The sequence below is a fragment of the Bufo bufo genome, chromosome 1 (genome assembly GCF_905171765.1).
Source record: "Bufo bufo chromosome 1, aBufBuf1.1, whole genome shotgun sequence".
In the NCBI taxonomy this organism is placed as follows: domain Eukaryota; kingdom Metazoa; phylum Chordata; class Amphibia; order Anura; family Bufonidae; genus Bufo; species Bufo bufo.
In genome coordinates, this window is record NC_053389.1 from 610254160 (window position 1) to 610272236 (window position 18077).

General features: G+C 45.8%; 1 protein-coding gene across 1 annotated transcript in view; it reads right to left on the reverse strand.

Annotated features, from left to right (window-relative positions):
• RAB8B (RAB8B, member RAS oncogene family) overlaps positions 1-18077 on the reverse strand; it is a 38118-nt gene that overhangs the window by 12201 nt on the left and 7840 nt on the right. The window contains exon 2 of the mRNA XM_040413659.1: positions 4844-4904. Within this exon, the coding sequence (XP_040269593.1) occupies positions 4844-4904 (61 nt within the window). The remainder of the gene's footprint in view (positions 1-4843; positions 4905-18077) is intronic.

Below are 18077 nucleotides of genomic sequence, written 5' to 3' on the forward strand. Positions count from 1 at the left end.
TCCTGGAAAACCCATTTAAATTAGGCGTGTCCCTTTTATGGTTGGGTCAGAAATTTTTCCGTTCCAGAGCTACATATTATTGAAAAAGGCCATACTTATTGATACAAAAACAGATTAAAAGAGGATCTGTCACCAGTTTTATCCTGCCCTATCTGAGCATAAAACTGGTGACAGAGAACCTGAGCAACACTGGGTCATTTTCTCATGGCAGTATGTAATAGGAGTACTATAATGGCAGGTCTGGGGCCTTCACTAAGCCCCTGTTGACAGGACATACAATCAGCACGTTTGGAGTCGTGGAGGCAGAGAAAACCCTATCCGTCTAATTGCTGAGAAACAATAGCATCTGAAGGGTCCAGTACCCATTGCTGCGGGCGGGCGTTAGCTGCATAACACAGTGGCACCCACCGTGTAGAAAGCGGATTTTGCCCCTGAGCCTGCTCTATATGTGTATGTTGTGAAAGAGTTAAATAAGAGCTGTAGAAGTTTTTAGACAGTGTGCTCCCTCTAGTGGTGACAGAAAGCTAGAATTATTTAATTTACTTCTGTGGCTATAAAAAGGGATTTGGAGCTCTGTAATATATAGCATGATGGAAAGTGAAAGCAGCAACCTAATTGGTTGTTATGGGCAACTACTCCCCTTTGGCTCTGAACCAGTTTTGATAAATCTCCTCCATTGTGTTTGAGCACATCACCATCTACATACCAAATACCCACTTGGTCACAAGAGAGAGACTAGTGCATGCCAGGAAAATAAAATTACAGTGCACTTGAATTTACGGTTCCCAACCGATCCTTGAGAAGTCAAATAATATGGGATGCTAAAGATTAAAGAAAAAGCAAGGGCCCGGCTCTGAGGAGCACTTATAAGTTCAGGATGCAGTGTAGTAACTCCTTGTGGACCACAGATTTTATCAAAGTAGGAACAATGGTTCTTCCAGCAAACTGAACAGAAATAACATACAGTCCGGTCCATAACTCTAACATTTTTGGCTCTATACACCACCACATCGGATTTGAAATGAAACAAACAAGATGTGCTTTATCTGCAGACTGTCAGCTTTAATTTGAGGGTATTTACATCCAAATCAGGTGAACGGTGTAGGAATTACAACAGTTTGCATATGTGCCTCCCACTTGTTAAGGAACCAAAAGTAATGGGACAGAATAATAATCATAAATCAAACTTTCCCTTTTTAATACTTGGTTGCAAATCCCTTGCAGTAAATTACAGCCTGAAGTCTGGAACACATAGACATCCCCAGACGCTGGGTTTCATCCCTGGTGATGCTCTGCCAGGCCTCTACTGCAACTGTCTTCAGTTCCTGCTTGTGCTTGGGGCATTTTCCCTTCAGTTTTGTCTTCAGCAAGTGAAATGCATGCTCAATTGGATTCAGGTCAGGTGATTGACTTGGCCATTGCATAACATTCCACTTCTTTCCCTTAAAAAAACTCTTTGGTTGCTTTTGCAGTATGCTTTGGGTCATTGTCCATCTACACTGTGAAGCGCCGTCCAATAAGTCCTGAAGCATTTGGCTAAATATGAGCAGATAATATTGCCCGAAACACACCAGAATTCATCCTGCTGCTTATGTCAGCAGTCACATCATCAATAAATACAAGAGAACCAGTTCCATTGGCAGCCATACATGCCCACGCCATGACACTACCACCACAATGCTTCACTGATGAGGTGGTATGCTTAGGATCATGAGCAGTTCCTTTCCTTCTCTATACTCTTCTCATCACTCTGGTACAAGTTGATCTTGGTCTCATCTGTCCATAGGATGTTGTTCCAGAACTGTGATGGCTTTTTTAGATGTCGTTTGGCAAACTCTAATCTGGCCTTCCTGTTTTTGAGGCTCACCAATGGTTTACATCTTGTGGTGAACCATCTGTATTCACTCTGGTGAAGTCTTCTCTTGATTGTTGACTTTGACACACATACACCTACCTCCTGGAGAGTGTTCTTGATCTGGCCAACTGTTGTGAAGGGTGTTTTCTTCACCAGGGAAAGAATTCTTCAGTCATACACCACAGTTGTTTTCCGTGGTCTTCCGGGTCTTTTGGTGTTGCTGAGCTCACCGGTGCGTTCCTTCTTTTTAAGAATGTTCCAGACAGTTGTTTTGGCCAGGCCTAATGTTTTTGCTATCTCTGATGGGTTTGTTTTGTTTTTTCAGCCTAATGATGGCTTGCTTCACTGATAGTGACAGCTCTTTGGATCCCATCTTGAGAGTTGACAGCAACAGATTCCAAATGCAAATAGCACACTTGAAATGAACTCTGGACCTTTTATCTGCTCATTGTAATTGGGATAATGAGGGAATAACACACACCTGGCCGTGGAACAGCCGAGAAGCCAATTGTCCCATTACTTTTGGTCCCTTAACAAGTGGGAGGCACATATGCAAACTGTTGTAATTCCTACACCGTTCACCTGATTTGGATGTAAATACCCTCAAATTAAAGCTGACAGCCTGAAGTTAATGCACATCTTGTTTGTTTCATTTCCAACCCATTGTGGTGGTGTATAGAGCCAAAAATGTTAGAATGGTGTCTATGTCCCAATATTTATGGACCTGACTGTATTAAAGCATTTCATGTGTTTAGACCGTCAGTGACTTGTGTGGTAAGTGAATACAGTGGCGACACTTGGGGCTTGTTCATATTTGAGTTATCCATTATTCTGCTCAGTCAGAGAAACAGGGGAAAAAATTAAAATAAAAATCTGATATGTTAGACACATTGTTCAGCCAATAGCGGGCCGCAATGGGGACGAGCCTCCATAGCGTCACCCGTGGCAGCCATACGGGGATCAGGGGCGATGCGGGTGCTGGGGAGCGGGGTAAGGAGCACGTTTTACTCGTTGGATAACTCTTTAATGGGACTGTCCAGCCTTTACTAAGTGATGGCCTATCTTGCGGGATAGGCTATCACTAGCTGATCATCAGGAACCAACACCCGCCGATCAGCCGTTCGGGTGTAGTGCTATTGCTGGAAGTTGGCGCGGGAACTACACTGCAACATCAACATTGTAGTGGAGTGAGCGAGTTACTACAGCAATGATCCCATTGAAGTCAACAGGAACAGTGCTGTAGTACCGCACTCCCGCCACTACAAGGTCGATGGCACTGTGTTAGTCCAGTGCCAATGCTACGGATTAACTCACTAATCTTGTAAAGGTTGGGCGACAACCCAAATACAAGCCCTTTAACTGATGCTCAAAAGCAGCTATTTAAACAAATAGGGATTAAGAAGAATACAAGTGTTCCCCTCTTTCTGTTCCTCTGATGGAACGGAATAAAGGAAATGTTAACACAGATGTGAACAAGCCCTTACTTAAATCAGGGAACCCCCATATTTACAGAATCCCGGCTCTCAAAACCCCCATGCTGAGCACTGCGATAGGAAAACAGATGTCAATCAGCACACATTTTATACTAAACAGCTCCATCAATCAAGTAAGTGAGCCAAATTTCCTACCACTTTGTGTCTGAGGCTGGCCATACACATTAGGTACAAATTGTCTGCACCTCCTGATTTTGGTGGGACAAGCCGTCCATCTAATATATATAGGGTGTACTAACATTCCTTGTATGGCTAGTGTTAATTTATCATCTCCCCCACGCCAGTTTTCTGCCGTAAAACACTGTTTGCAACTTTATACCACTTAAAATTTTTTTGTGCAAGTGGCATTTCTCTGCTGCCCTCGCCACTTTCCCAAAAAGTTTCGATGGCAGGGAGGGGGCGGGGCCAGTGACCCCAGCATATTTTTTTTATGCCAGTTTTCTGGTGTAAAAGACAGATCTACATCAGCTAGGGTCTGTCAAAGATTTCAGTTTAGGGGCACGGACTGCCGAAGCTACACCCTATTTATGACTAGGCACGAGTCTCATCATAAATTAGGGCAACCTCTAGCAGCGCATGGGGATATCATAGACTGGCGTAAAACGCTGCTCTATGATAAATTCCCCCCCTAGGTTTTCAGCAGATCTGCCAATGGTCTGCAGATAAAAGGTGCAATTACATGCGCCGACTTAGCAATTACAGGGAAGGGACCGTTCCTTCCCAATAACTGCCTGCTAGTCAGTGACGATAAGAGCTGCATTTACATCCAGCACTCACCTCCTCTGTATGTGGATGAGCGGTGACTTCTGCTATCAATCATCCTCATTCAGATTCACCTTTTCCGGCCAGCAGATCGCTGGTCACACAACCTGATCTGCTGCCCAGAAAATAATGGATTTAGGTGGCCGCATCAACAATGATTTTAGCATTTTGCTAATTTATCAGATGATCGGCAGCACCTTTAGACGAGCATTCGTTCCTGATAACTGGCCCGACAATGGCTCTGTGTAAAGCCTGTATTACACTGCCAGATAATCGCTAACAAGCTTTCATAGTAAACACCTGTTAGCGATCATCTGGCAGTGTAATACTGTCGCCGATCGCCCAATGAACGAGCAAATGTTCGTGTTGAAAGATCAGGATTTGCCGGCGGCAGATCGTGCTGTGTAATCAGGATTTGCTGCCGGCACACCACTATCCTGCATGGGGACAAGCGATGGCATAGCAATTGCTCCTCCCCATGACGTGGAGGAGATCGCTGCATGTAATAGCAGCGGTCTCCTCCGCTAGCGATCTGCCGATCCATGGGAAGGAAAGCTCCCTTCCTAACAATCAACGGCAGAATTGGGCTAATACAGCCTTAAATCTGCCTCAAAAAGCCCTAGTTCTTGGTAATGTACATTTTTCAGTCACAACCATGGCGATACCAGCGGAAAGAAAAAAAACACCAAATAAATACAAAATATAAACTTAAAAGGAATTACACTGCACATACCATATCTGCAGCTTGATCTTCTTTCCATCTAATTCTATTGTGCGGATTTTAAAATCAATGCCTGAAAAATAAAAAAAAAAATAAAAAAAATCTACTTTTATTACTTCTATCATCACATTTCTGTTAATTACCAAATTATCAGTCTGCGAGGCCAACCTCATATCGTGGTTCACCACTTACACATTACAAAGGATAAACTACACTTCATGTAAGGTTATACAATTTACTGAGCAGACAGGATAAGAATTTACATGAGGAGGACGGACTGATAAAGTAAGTGAAAAACTCACATTTATGGTCTATTCACACATCCGCAAGTGTTTGGCGGTCCGCAAAATTCGGATCTGAAAAACACGGCCACGTGCGTTCCGCATTTTGTGGACTGCACATGGCCAGCACTTTAAATAGAAATGCCTTTTCTTGTCCGTGTCTGCGGACAAGAATTGAACAGGTTCTATTTTTTTGCACTGTGCTGTCCGCATATTTTGCAGCCCCATTGAAAATGAATGGGTCCGGATCCATGCTGCAACATTGCGGAACGGATCCGGACCCATTTTGCGGAGGTGTGAATGGACCCTTACCCATCCTGTATACAACACACATCTGCCAAAGCTACTGAAAGGTGAAGAAAATAATACTGATTACCGTATCTCAGTACACTGGAATATTGATGGCATATCGCTAGAATAGGTTATTAATGTCAGATAGGGGCAGGTCCCCGAGGTAGGACCCACACCTATATCCAGCATGGGCCTCCCAAAGTAAAGGGAGAGCAGCAGAGCATGCGCAGCCACCCTCTGTTCACCACTATGGGAGCTCCGAAAATAGTCAAGGTCTGGCTCAGCCATTTACAGCAGCCCCAATAGCTGTGAATGGAGAGATGGCCGGAGTACTTGCAGGTTGCACTCTCCATTCACCGCTATGGGATTTACGAAAATAGCCAAGATCACTCACTCTGATATCTTCAGAACTCCCACAGTGATGAATGGAGAGTCCAACGCACAAGAACACTCTTCTTTATTTCAGAGCCCCCTTTCTCTAGATAGGAGCTGTTCCGAGAAGTGAGCTATAGGCCATCAATGTCCCTTTAAAGATGCGTTGCATTTTTTGACGGGGCTTCGGTGGATTACAAAAAAAAACGTGGCAAAGAAGGCATCGCGTGAACCCAGCCTATGCAGGTAAGGTATACAAGGCGGCCTGTGAACAGTCTGGGTTTGAAGTTTATGGGTTGGATTGGAAGCAGGAAAAAAAAAAATAGGCAATGTAAGGATGGGAACAGCTTTGCACAAGGGATAAGCTGAAACGGCGAGACGATGGAGCAACAGCATCTCCGGTACAGCAGATTTTATGGGGTCTACCTGCGGGCCTTACCCAAGAGGCAATGGTTACTGCTGAATGCAGTCCAAAGAAGGACAAGCAGTGAACCGGATAACAAATTGCAGAGAAAAGTTCATGTTGGTTATGGGTACCTTTTTTATGCCACATGGACCCGTGCCTCTTCATAAATTTGGCGCAGCTCACATCGACTTATGACCAGACTGACGTAAGAAACGCCACTCTGGGTGAACCTGCCCCACAAAGGACTGCAGTTTGCTGTGTATGGTGCCGAGTAGTAGTAGACCGTTCAGAGTGAACATGCCGACCTCTACTGAAAAGGGCCTACAAGGGGCACATCAGCATCAGAACTGGACAATGGAATACGTCGGTCTGGCATGATGGATGCCGTTTCTATCATGTGGACATAGACATCTTGCAGATACTTAAACATGCATGCAGAGAGGTATAAAGGCATGCTTTTTTATTTGAGGCAGGAAGTGGCCTATGTGCGTCATGGCTTACAGAAAGTCAAGAGACCACTTCCCGCAGTTCCTGTGCAGCTTAGCCCCAGTCCACTCCAACTCCCACAGGGTTAGCTTCTCATCACAAAACCAAAAGTGCAACACAAAGAGCTTATAATGCCGAAGGTCAGTCATTTTCACTGTCATTTTTTGAGAATAGTGGTTATTGTGAAATTTTATTTTGGGAGCACATCTATATATTAAAATGACAGGTCAGGAACTGAGAGCAGGCGGAGACAGGAAGTGAACTGCTGGATCTGTTAGGAGACCTCCGAGGTCACTCATGACCAGATCATACAATGAGGGGAAGATTTGAAGTCAATTTTGTTAGAGTCTGAGTTGTACTTTATTCCACATTTATCAAATGTCACATGTTTCATTAATTTTTCTAATCCTTAGACCTAACACTTGTCTAGAGAAGCTCCTCCAGCTGGAGTGAGATTGTGATTTAGGCTACTTTCACACATGTGTTCGGGGTTCCGCTTGTGAGTTCCGTTTGAAGGCTCTCACAAGTGGCCCCGAACGGATCCGTACTGACCCAATGCATTCTGAGTGGATGCAGATCCGCTCAGAATGCATCAGTCTGGTTCCGCTTGGCCTCCGTTCCGCTCAGCAGGCGGACACCCGAACGCAGCTTGCAGCGTACAATGTAAGTCAATGGGGATGGATCCGTTTGAAGTTGACACAATATGGCTCAATTTTCAAACGGATCCGTCCCCCATTGACTTTCAATGCAAAGTCTGGACGGATCCGTCTGAAGCTACTTTGACACTTAGATTTTTTTTGTGAAATATAATGCAGACTGATCCGTTCTGAACGGATACCATCGTTTGCATTATAGGAGCGGATCCGTCTGTGCAGACACCAGACGGATCCGCCCCGAACGCAAGTGTGAAAGTAGCCTTAAAAAAAAAAAAAAAAAAAGTCTCAATGATAAATCTGGTGTGAAACTCATAGCGAAGCACACACACCCTTTCCACCCATATTGCAAAACTTGAGCGAGTGGGGTAAAAATGCAAAAACTCATTTTGTGGAAGCGATTCCAAAAAGTTGCAGTTTTATTTTTGAAGGCAGAATTGTGAAGCGAAGGCATGATAAATCAGGGCCTATGACTTTTTGACTTATGGAAACTTTACATCTGGTTGCAATGGATGCACACATTCAACGGTTCCTTGTTGACCCTGCATGGCTTACTAGTGTAACAAACATTCCTTTAGTCTAGAAGTGAATGGTCTGGGGGGGGATGGTAGGCTTACAGATCTTCTACATGTGACACAATCATGGACTACATTATAGTTAAAGTGGGTTAAACCAGCACCTGGATCTGAAAACTTTTACAATTGAAGTGAAGTGAATTACAAATTTTAGATAGACAGTGACTGTGTAGCACCATCCGCTCTTTGTTCTTCTCCACCTCACCGAGATGGTCACACACCCTTAGTTTAAATCTACAAATGCCACTAGCTATCTGTGATGGTTACAGGGAAAGAGCTGGCTGAAGATCATCTAGTAGAGCAATTGGGACAATTCATGAGGAGATCTCTGGACCAATGTGAGGTACTGGCAGGTTCTAGCTTTGTGAGAGAGAGATTGTCATGTACTATATGATGTCTGATTTTCATTTTTGACTTTACTAGTGGATTTAAGGATCTAAAAAAATCAATACCAAAGTGTTACTGTATGTTCTGATGCGCACTACATCACTAAGAGGGTCTGGGTCTTAAATTTCAGCAAGGAATGGAAATAACTCACAACAGCCCCACCAAAAACACACTTACCTCATACCACTGTATATATGGTGATGTGATTTAGTGGAATACGGAATACTAAATTGCGGTATGTACACCACTGTGCTGGAACTACTGAACGCACCGCTGATGTCCATGTGCATCATTTGTGTTACTGGGTTAATGATCAGTATAAATACCTTCAAGAATATTAATGAGAATTCATTTGTATGGCATATTTGTCTTCATTGTGACTGGCATTTGAGGTAAGAAGTGAGACCCTGCTTACACGGGAATCTGGACTTGTGTTGTTACAGGATCCATGATTGACCCCTTGCCAAAAGTTTTGTGATTGATCGGTCAGATTTCCATTTCATTTATAATTTTTAGAACTGTGCAGCATACTATACTATTCTCACTGACAGAAAGGAACCTGAGAGATACAGTTTGAACAAATGCAAGTGGGGACAGTGACCAGAGTGCTCGTAAGATATTGGCATATAGACATACAACATGGTCTAGGCTTTGATCACATTGTGTCAATGGCTTCCTTTGGAGGTTTTCCTGGCATATACCTCTAGTGGAAGGCTCCAACATATGCCACTGCGCAAGCATACAGTGCTATACGCCACCCATTGGCGCACACATTAAAAACTAAAGCATGGCGACGTATACCAGTGTAATAAACATCAAAGGGATACTCTTGGCATCTGTCGAGGGGATAGTGCACTACGGATATGTTTGATATATATAGTGGGCGCTTTACTGGCCAATGTATGGCACACGTGGCTCTGACCATCTCCTGTGTGCCTCACCACAGGGGCCCTGGATTATGGCCACACGATGTGACTATTCCCAGACCGTTGGCAGGCTGGCAGTATAATACCAGCATGTCAATCGGGAGTTTCAAATGTTGTGGTTTTGTGTTTCTCCCAATTTTAAAATGTTAAAGGGGTTTTCCCAGACTTCGATATTGATAGCCCATCCTCATGATAGACCAGGGCTGGCCAACCTGCGGCTCTCCAGCTGTTGTAAAACTACAATTCCCACCATGCCCTGCTGCAGGCTGATAGTTGTAGGCTGTCTGGGCATGCTGGGAGTTGTAGTTTTGCAACAGCTGGAGAGCCGCAGGTTGGCCAGCCCTGTGATGGACCATAAATATCTGATCGGCGGAGGTCTAACACCCAGCACCCGTCTCGATCAGCTGTTTGAAGAGGCTGCGCCACTCCGTCCTTCTCACAGCTTACCAAGCACAGCGCCATACACTGTACAGTGGCTGTGCATAGTATTGCAGTTCAAATGACTTGAATAGAAATAAGCAGCAAATAGGCCAGGTGACCATGGAAACGTGATGTCACTTACCTTAGTAAGGAGGCCACGGCTTCTTCACAAAAGCTGATCGGTGGGGCTGCCGCGAATTGGACCCCTAACAATAGGCCATCAAAATTGAACATTTCGACTTGACAGTCGCTTCTGACTATCACTCAAACTTGCATGTCGCCCACAAGTTAAAAAAATTGTTGGGGACCTCAGCCTAATACATTGTGACAAGGACACTACTTACGTGGCAAATGCCACAGCTCTAGAATATAATGTATATTAGGACATTTTATATTTTTACTGCTATTTATCATCATCATCTAGAGCAGAGATGCCCAACCTGCGGCCCTCCAGCTGTTTCAAAACTACAACTCCCAATGTGCCATGATATGTGTAGGCTGTCCAGGCATGCTGGGAGTTGTAGTTTTGCAACAGCTGGAGGGCCGCAGGTTGGGCATCCCCGATCTAGAGCGGCGGTAAGAAATCTTTTCTGAATCACAGAAAGGAAGTTCTCGTTATGAATTGCAATTTTCTTGGCACGGCATGTGTCACATCATTAGGTGACTCTGAAGCTCAAAGTCCTGTAACTTTGGACTCCAACACTGATACAGATACAGATGCATCATACCATAGATAGAGGACTGGGTCACACCAATAAATAATACTCCGTACAGTAAATAGCCAAAAACCATGAGTCAGGCTCGCACCCGATACATAAGGAAATTCTCTTCTCTGGCCAGCAGGAAGTTACATCTAAACAAGAGGGGAAATCTTGAGAGGGTGAGAGGAAGGTGATGGTGTCAGAGAGGAACATAATGTGGCTCTATGGAAATCCCCCGAGAGCTTATAGTGCACAACGCAGACTATGCAGAAGCTGACATCACATCAATCATCGGTTTAAGAAAGGAGAGAAGCATCTAGTGTAAAAGGATGCCGACTGAGCAACGAGTACAAAAATCGAGGCAGATTGGGATTTCCAGGGTTAAGTTCGCTGTGTACAGCGCACATTCAAAACCGATCGCTAGCTCAGGAGAGCAGCTTGGCAGCGCCTGGCGTACTGCATAGGAGTGGGTGTACATGCAGTGTTGCCATGGAGGAAGAGCTCAAATACAGCCACCGTGAGTCACCGCCACTCTGAGACGTGCACCCCTCTACCAATATCAATCGTGTAACACATGCAAATCATAGGCTTTATGAAGCTGCTGGCAGAACACAGGTCTATGCTCAACGGAGCGAGTCTATAAAAATGCAGCATATTCCCAGAGAGCGCGCCCAAATGTATGTGCATAGGCCATAGCGCTATAAGGAATCAAGGGACAGGAACATGCAAAGCTATCAAATGTCCCACACAGCAGCCATGAGAAGTCTTCACCTATCAAAACAAAACCCACCCAGGATTACCTATCTGGACCATGCAAAGAGGTATCTCCCAAGAAAGAGAACCATCTCGCTAGCGCCACCTATTGGAAACGGCTCAAGATCCAACAATCAAACAAGCCTTGGGATTTGACAAGGGAATTCAAGGGGTTGTCCCGGATTAGAACATGGCTGTTTTTGTTCCAAAAATGACATCATCCCAGTCCACGGGTTGTGTGTGCGGAAATGTAGCTCTGCCCCATGGATTCCAATAGAGTCTAGCTGCAATACCAGACAACCCATGGACAGGTGCTGTTTTTAGAGGAAAGAAGCTATGTTTTTCTAATCCTGGACAACCCCTTTAAGCCAGGCCAGATATCCATCTGTAGACAGCCGTTTAGGGGTGCTTGCCCAGAGCGATGCTTTGGAAGCGGCTTAGGCAGGGTGTTGATTCTCCTTAAAAGAGACCAGTCCTGTATGGAGATTGGGACCATACTAATGGATATGCCCCATCTTAAAGGGATTCTGTCACCAAGTTTTGGGCTATAGAGATGTGGACATGCACGGCTAGATCGCCGCTAGCATGTCCGCAATATACCTGTCCTATAGGGCTGTGTGCTTTTATTTTCTTTAAAAAAGGATTTTAGAGATATGTAAATAAGTCTTGTAGCTGCCCAAGGGGCTGTACGAACCTTCCTGGTGCCCAGCCACGCCCGCCTGTGAAGGAGCCCAGCACCACCTATGTCCGCCGAATCTCCTCCTTTCATCAACGATAGATTGCCGTAATCTCTTGATGCGCGAGCTTGCGCATGCGCAGTGCTGGTATTGTGTTATTTCCCTGTGCTGGCATCAGCCTCAGGGAAAGAACTGCGCATCGCGAGATTACGGCAATCTATCGTTGATGAAAGGAGGAGATTCGGCGGACATAGGCGGTGCTGGGCTCCTTCACAGGCGGGTGTGGCTGGGCACCAGGAAGGTTCGTACAGCCCCTTGGGCAGCTACAAGACTAAGAAAATAAAAGCACACAGCCCTATAGGACAGGTATATTGCGGACATGCTAGCGGCGATCTAGCCGTGCATGTCCACAGCTCTATAGCCCAAAACTTGGTGACAGAATCCCTTTAAGGCTACATGCACACGACTGTACTTTAGGTCCACTTCTGCTCCGCACTTTTTGCAGATCACACATAGACCCACTTATTTCTATGGGTCTGCAAAACATACTGACATTTTCCGCATCCGTGTGGTCATTTCGCCAACTATAGAGCATGTCCTATTCTCATCTGTGAAGGGAATATAAAAATTGCATCTAGCCTGAAATGCCCATTTGTTTTCCTGCCTTTAGCAAAAATCCTTCTCCAGTATAGTTGGAGTAAAATGAGGCATGTAACTGTTCTGATTAGACATTGGGTCTTACCACAAGAAGCCGCAAATATGCCTCTCCCGCTTTCAGAGGCTACTTTTGGGTAGTGTACGTCTTGTTAAGAGATTGTTGACTGCTAGACATGCCTCTGCAACACACTCAAAGACATAATGCCCAGTTGACAGACTGAGGGGGGCGCATCAATGAGTGAAGCAGGATGGTCATTTCTACAAATTGCCCACCATCTAGGCTGTTCTGACCCAACTGTTACGAGGTGCAGGGAGCAGTGGTTACGCGAGGGCACATGCACACAACAAATAGACTACAGACAGCCCAGACTACCAGTACACAGGCAGCTCCTACAGTTTCATTGTCCACCAGGCAGACACAGGCGACATCTTCATTACACACCCCTATCTCTGCTTGGACCATTTCCAGGTGCTTAGTGGAAGGAAATTTGGTGTCACGGAGCACAATACCTCTCCTGCCACTGACAGCCAGCCACCGTCCCCTTCATTCTCAGTGGTGGCATGAAGGAGAAACCTGGACTGCTACCGTACTATCTTTAGAGACAAATCCAGGTTCTGTGTATGTATGGAGGCCCTGTGGTGAGCACCTCAATCCCGCCTTTGCTGTGGAGCAACACACTGTCCCAACTGATTATCTGGGGAGCCTCTAATACGACATTCGCCCTTAACAGTGGTATGAAGGACACTAAGAGCTCAGCGATATGCAGGACATCCTGTGCCCACAAGTGTTACAGCTCATAGCAGAGCTTCCAGTTGGCAAGGGTTTCCAGGGATATCTCCACCAGATTGCAGCACTTCCTTGGCTGCCCGGTCACCTGATTCATCACCAATCGACCATTTCTGGGACCAACTGGGGACACCAGCTTCAGCAACCTAAAAGTGTCCAGGATCTAAAGGCCCAGCTGTAACATCTGTGAGCAAAAGTGCTGCAGGATACCATATGGAACCTATACATCTCCATGACCAACCACGTCTCATCTTGTATCCCCGCCAAAGGCGGCTCAAGAGGGTCGGTCCTACTTCTTTTAATTGTACCATCTTCCACAATAAAATTCTGGTTTCACTCTATTGGGGCCCTTGCACACAACCATATGCCCTCCGAGATATACGGTCCGTATATCGTGTGAAAGGGCCCTTATTGTAATCACTTACATATGTAATAGGGATCGACCGATATTGATTTTTTAGGGCCGATACCGATAATTTGTGAACTTTCAGGCCGATAGCCGATAATTTATACCGATATTCTGGGAATTTTCATTTTTGAGAAAAAAAATAAATTCCTACACAAATCTGCTGAAAATTAATATGTTTATTGTTAATGTGTATTTTTTTTTTATAAGTCTTTTTCATTTATACTTAATATTTTTGTGTTGTTTTTTTTTTACTAACTTTTAGCCCCCTTAGGGACTAGAACCCTTGTCCTATTCCCCCTGATAGAGATCTATCAGGGTGAATAGGAGCTCACACTGTCCCTGCTGCTCTGTGCTTTGTGCACACAGCAGCATGGAGCTTACCATGGCAGCCAGGGCTTCAATAGCGTCCTGGCTGCCATGGTAACCGATCGGAGCCCCAGGCTTACACAGCTGGGGCTCCGATCGGAGGAGCAGGGGAGAGGGGATCCTGTGGCCACTGCCACCAATGAGTAATAGTGGGTGGGGGGGGCGCACTGCGCCACCAATGTTTTTACTATTGCCCGGGATTGGGGTGGGGGCGCACTGCGCCACCATTGATTAATACTGGGGGGCTTGGGGGGGGCGCACTGCGCCACCAATGAAGATAAGTCTCTCAATCATTCATATACAGGAGGCGGGAGCTGGCTGCAGAATCACATAGCCGGCTCCCGACCTCTATGAGCGGTAGCTGCGATCCGCGGCACCTGAGGAGTTAACTACCGCGGATCGCAGCCATCGCTCATAGAGGTCGGGAGCCGGCTATGTGATTCTGCAGCCAGCTCCCGCCTCCTGTATATGAATGAATGAAAGGCTTATCTTCATTGGTGGCGCAGCGGCCACAGGCCCTCCCCTCCTCTTGTCTTCTCTTCTGTCATTGGCGGCAGCAGCAGCACAGGGGGAGGAGACACTGCTTCCTTCTCCCCTGTGCTGCGGAGGGAACACAGAACGCGCTGAGAGCAGCGCGTTCTGTGTTCCCCATACGTTATCGGTATATCGGCAAAATAGATGCCGATAACGTTCAAAATCCTCAATATCGGCCGATAATATCGGCCAAACCGATAATCGGTCGATCCCTAATATGTAACATCCTGGAGTATGTCACTAAACTCTTTCTCCCTGCTACAACATGTCAGGTGCATATGTATTGTCATCTTGTGTAGTCTAACATTGCATTTTCCATTATATGTATTTTCTATGCTTGTTTCATATATTACGCTGCAATTTCCCTGTACACCAGCAGGTGGCAGCAATGTATTTAGCAGGACCATAGCCAGTTAGTATTGCTAGACTGGAATAGTTCATTCCAGTTTTAGCTCCCCCTCCTCTGTGAGCAGAAGTGGGCTGGTCCCATGTCCTGCCTCATGGGGAGGAAGGAAAGTTCTAGTGAGTGTACCAGCCACCCCGGCTTGGGGAAGGCTGTGTTAGCAGGAGCTCCCAGACACAGGGATCCCAACCTAGGATCCAGCCTCGGCTGAGACCCAAGATCACTCTTCCCAGCCTGAGCCATCAGCCTCAGCTGGTTGACAAGAAAAGCAGCCATCTCCAGCCTCCAGGAAGAAGCATTCCCTGTGAGCCAAGCTGTGAGTACATATCCAGAGACCAGGAGAAGCCAAATTCCTCCTCAGCTAGTCAGGCACATATCAAGCAGAAGACAGACAGAGCAGAAGATAAATACCTGCCAGATTCTCCAGGCATATAGTATAGGAGCAGAAGAGGCATTAACCCCTGCCATACATTGCCAATACCTGCTGGGACCTAAGGACTATTGCTGTACCTGTATGGATTTATGCTGCACCCATTAAGTAAAGACAAGTTGGATCATATTACCTGTTTGGATCTCATTCATTCCTCAATTACTCCTATTAACAACACTCAATTTATTGCAAGTGAGCCAGGATCCAGGAGTCCAGCCGTACCCAGGTAGGAGACACCGTTGACACAATACCTACTACACAGAGACATTATCCCCCTCTGGCATTCCTCACCTGGTACGTGAGTTGCAACATCTTAAAAAGGGCCCCGAGACTATAACCGGCGCACATTGCAATTGGCGTCACGAACTAAAAACCATTAATTTTGCGCCAGTGTGCATTAGTCACAATCCGGCTTACTGCACATATATCATTACATTCGGACTTATGGGGAAGATTTATCAAAAGCAGATTCCACCCCTCATTTTTAGACCTCCTTTGGAAAAGAAATCTGCATTAATGGCCCATAGCAACCAAGCAGATCCCACCTTTTCCAAAGGAGGTCTGAAAAATGAGGGGTGGAATCTGCTTGGTGGCTATGGGCAACTAAGGCAGATTTCTTTTCCACCACTTTTGATAAATCTCCCCCATAAAGTTTCATTTGATTCCAACAAAGTGCTCCCTCAAGTTACAATATTAATTGGTTCCAGGGAGACCATTGTAAGTGGAGTCCATAACAATATGGAAAACCAATAATTGGTTCCAAACACCAACAAAGTCATCCCAGAATAAGAATAAGTGAAGTTCTAAGAAATAAGCAGATAACAAAGACATATAAAGCAAGCCCTTATCAGGATTGCCAACCACCCGTAAATTTACAGACAGTCCGCAAAGACTGGGTGTTTTCTTCCGCTGTCCATAGCGTCCGGCAGAAAAAAAAAAAAAAAGATTGTCCGTAAGAATATTTCACCTGAACCGTGCAGCAAGCACTGCACATGCGGCCGCAGTGCAAGGAGAAGGAAGCCGATGCTGCGAGCCAGTGGTGCTATAGTGTAGCGGAGCATAATGAGGTAAGGAGGAGGAGTCCCGCTGGGCCACCAATGAAGCCCAGTTTCCTGCTTGATGCTTTCCCGCATGCGCCGGACACAGAGAAGGAGAAGACTGCGGGCAGGACTGGGGTTGGCAGAGACTGAGAGAAAGTGAAAGGAAATAAAATGAAGCCTGCCCTGAACGCCTGGTGAGGCGGGCAGTGTAAGACATGAGGCAAGGCCTGGAGGAGGAGGACAGCCAATGAGGCGAGGTGAGACGACTGTCTCAGGCAGCACCAGGAAGAGTGCTTTCATTGTGGAAGCATATATCTCTGCATATTCAACAGTATCGCTATATTAACCAGTATGTTTTGTAGCGCTAAATGTAATGTTTTCCAAGTATGCCTTTAACAGTAAGGCTGGAGGGAAGGGATAAGGTTGAGAATTTGGCATGGAAAGGAGGGGGGGGGGGGGGGGGTCATTTCAGTTTTCACCTCAGGCAGCAGAAAGGCTAGGTGCACCCCTGCCCACCACACCTACAGGGTCACTATAGAGGGGGGGCCTTTATTACAACTGGAGGCACTATGAGAAAAATTCTCTCTATTAGGCTGCATTCACATAGTGTCGCTGGGTCGTTGTGGACCCCAAACCGGAGGTCTGTGAAACAGGGGCACCGGTCGTGTGTACACTGCATTGTGGCGCAGAACCATTGACTTTAATGGGTCCGCGATCCGCAAGATAAGGCAAAAGATATGATATGTCCCATCTTTCACCGTACCTTACAGATTGCAGACCCATTGAAGTCAATGGGTCCGCAACACAATGCAGCATTCACACGGCCACTGCCCGTGTTTTGTAGACTAGCGGTTTCTGGTCAGCGACATGGGCACAGTGACACCATGGCTATGTGAATAATGCCTTATGAGGAATTATTAACACTACTGGGGGTACTGTTGGGGGATGTTATAATTATTTGGCACTACTACTAACAGGGGTACTTTTGGGAGCATTATCACTATTGGGACACTTACTAATGAGAGCGCTCTGGGAAAGAATCATTACTATAAGGCCTCTTTCACACGGGCGTTGCGGGAAAATGTACGGGTGTTGCGGGAACACGCGTGATTTTTCCACGCGAGTGCAAAACATTGCAATGCGTTTTGCACTTGTGTGAGAAAAATCGCGCATGTTTGGTACCCAAACCCGAACTTCTTCACAGAAGTTCGGGCTTGGGATCGGTGTTCTGTAGATTGCTATTATTTTCCCTTATAACATGGTTATAAAGGGAAAATAATAGCATTCTGAATACAGAATGCATAGTAAAATAGGGCTGGAGGGGTTAAAAAAATAAAATAAAAATGTAACTCCCCTTAATCCACTTGATCGCGGAGCCGGCATCTCTTCTGTCCTCATCTTAGCTGTGTGAAGCAACAGGACCTGTGGTGACATCACTCAGGTCATCACATGATCTTTTACCATGGTGATGGATCATGTGATGGACCATGTGATGACCGGAGTGACGTCACCACAGGTCCTGTTGCTCCACACAGCTAATATGAAGACAGAAGAGATGCCGGCTGCGCGATCAAGTGGATTAAGGGGAGATAAAATTTATTTTTTTAACCCCTCCAGCGCTATTTTACTATGCATTCTGTATTCAATATGCTATTATTTCCCCTTATAACCATGTTATAAGGGGAAATAATA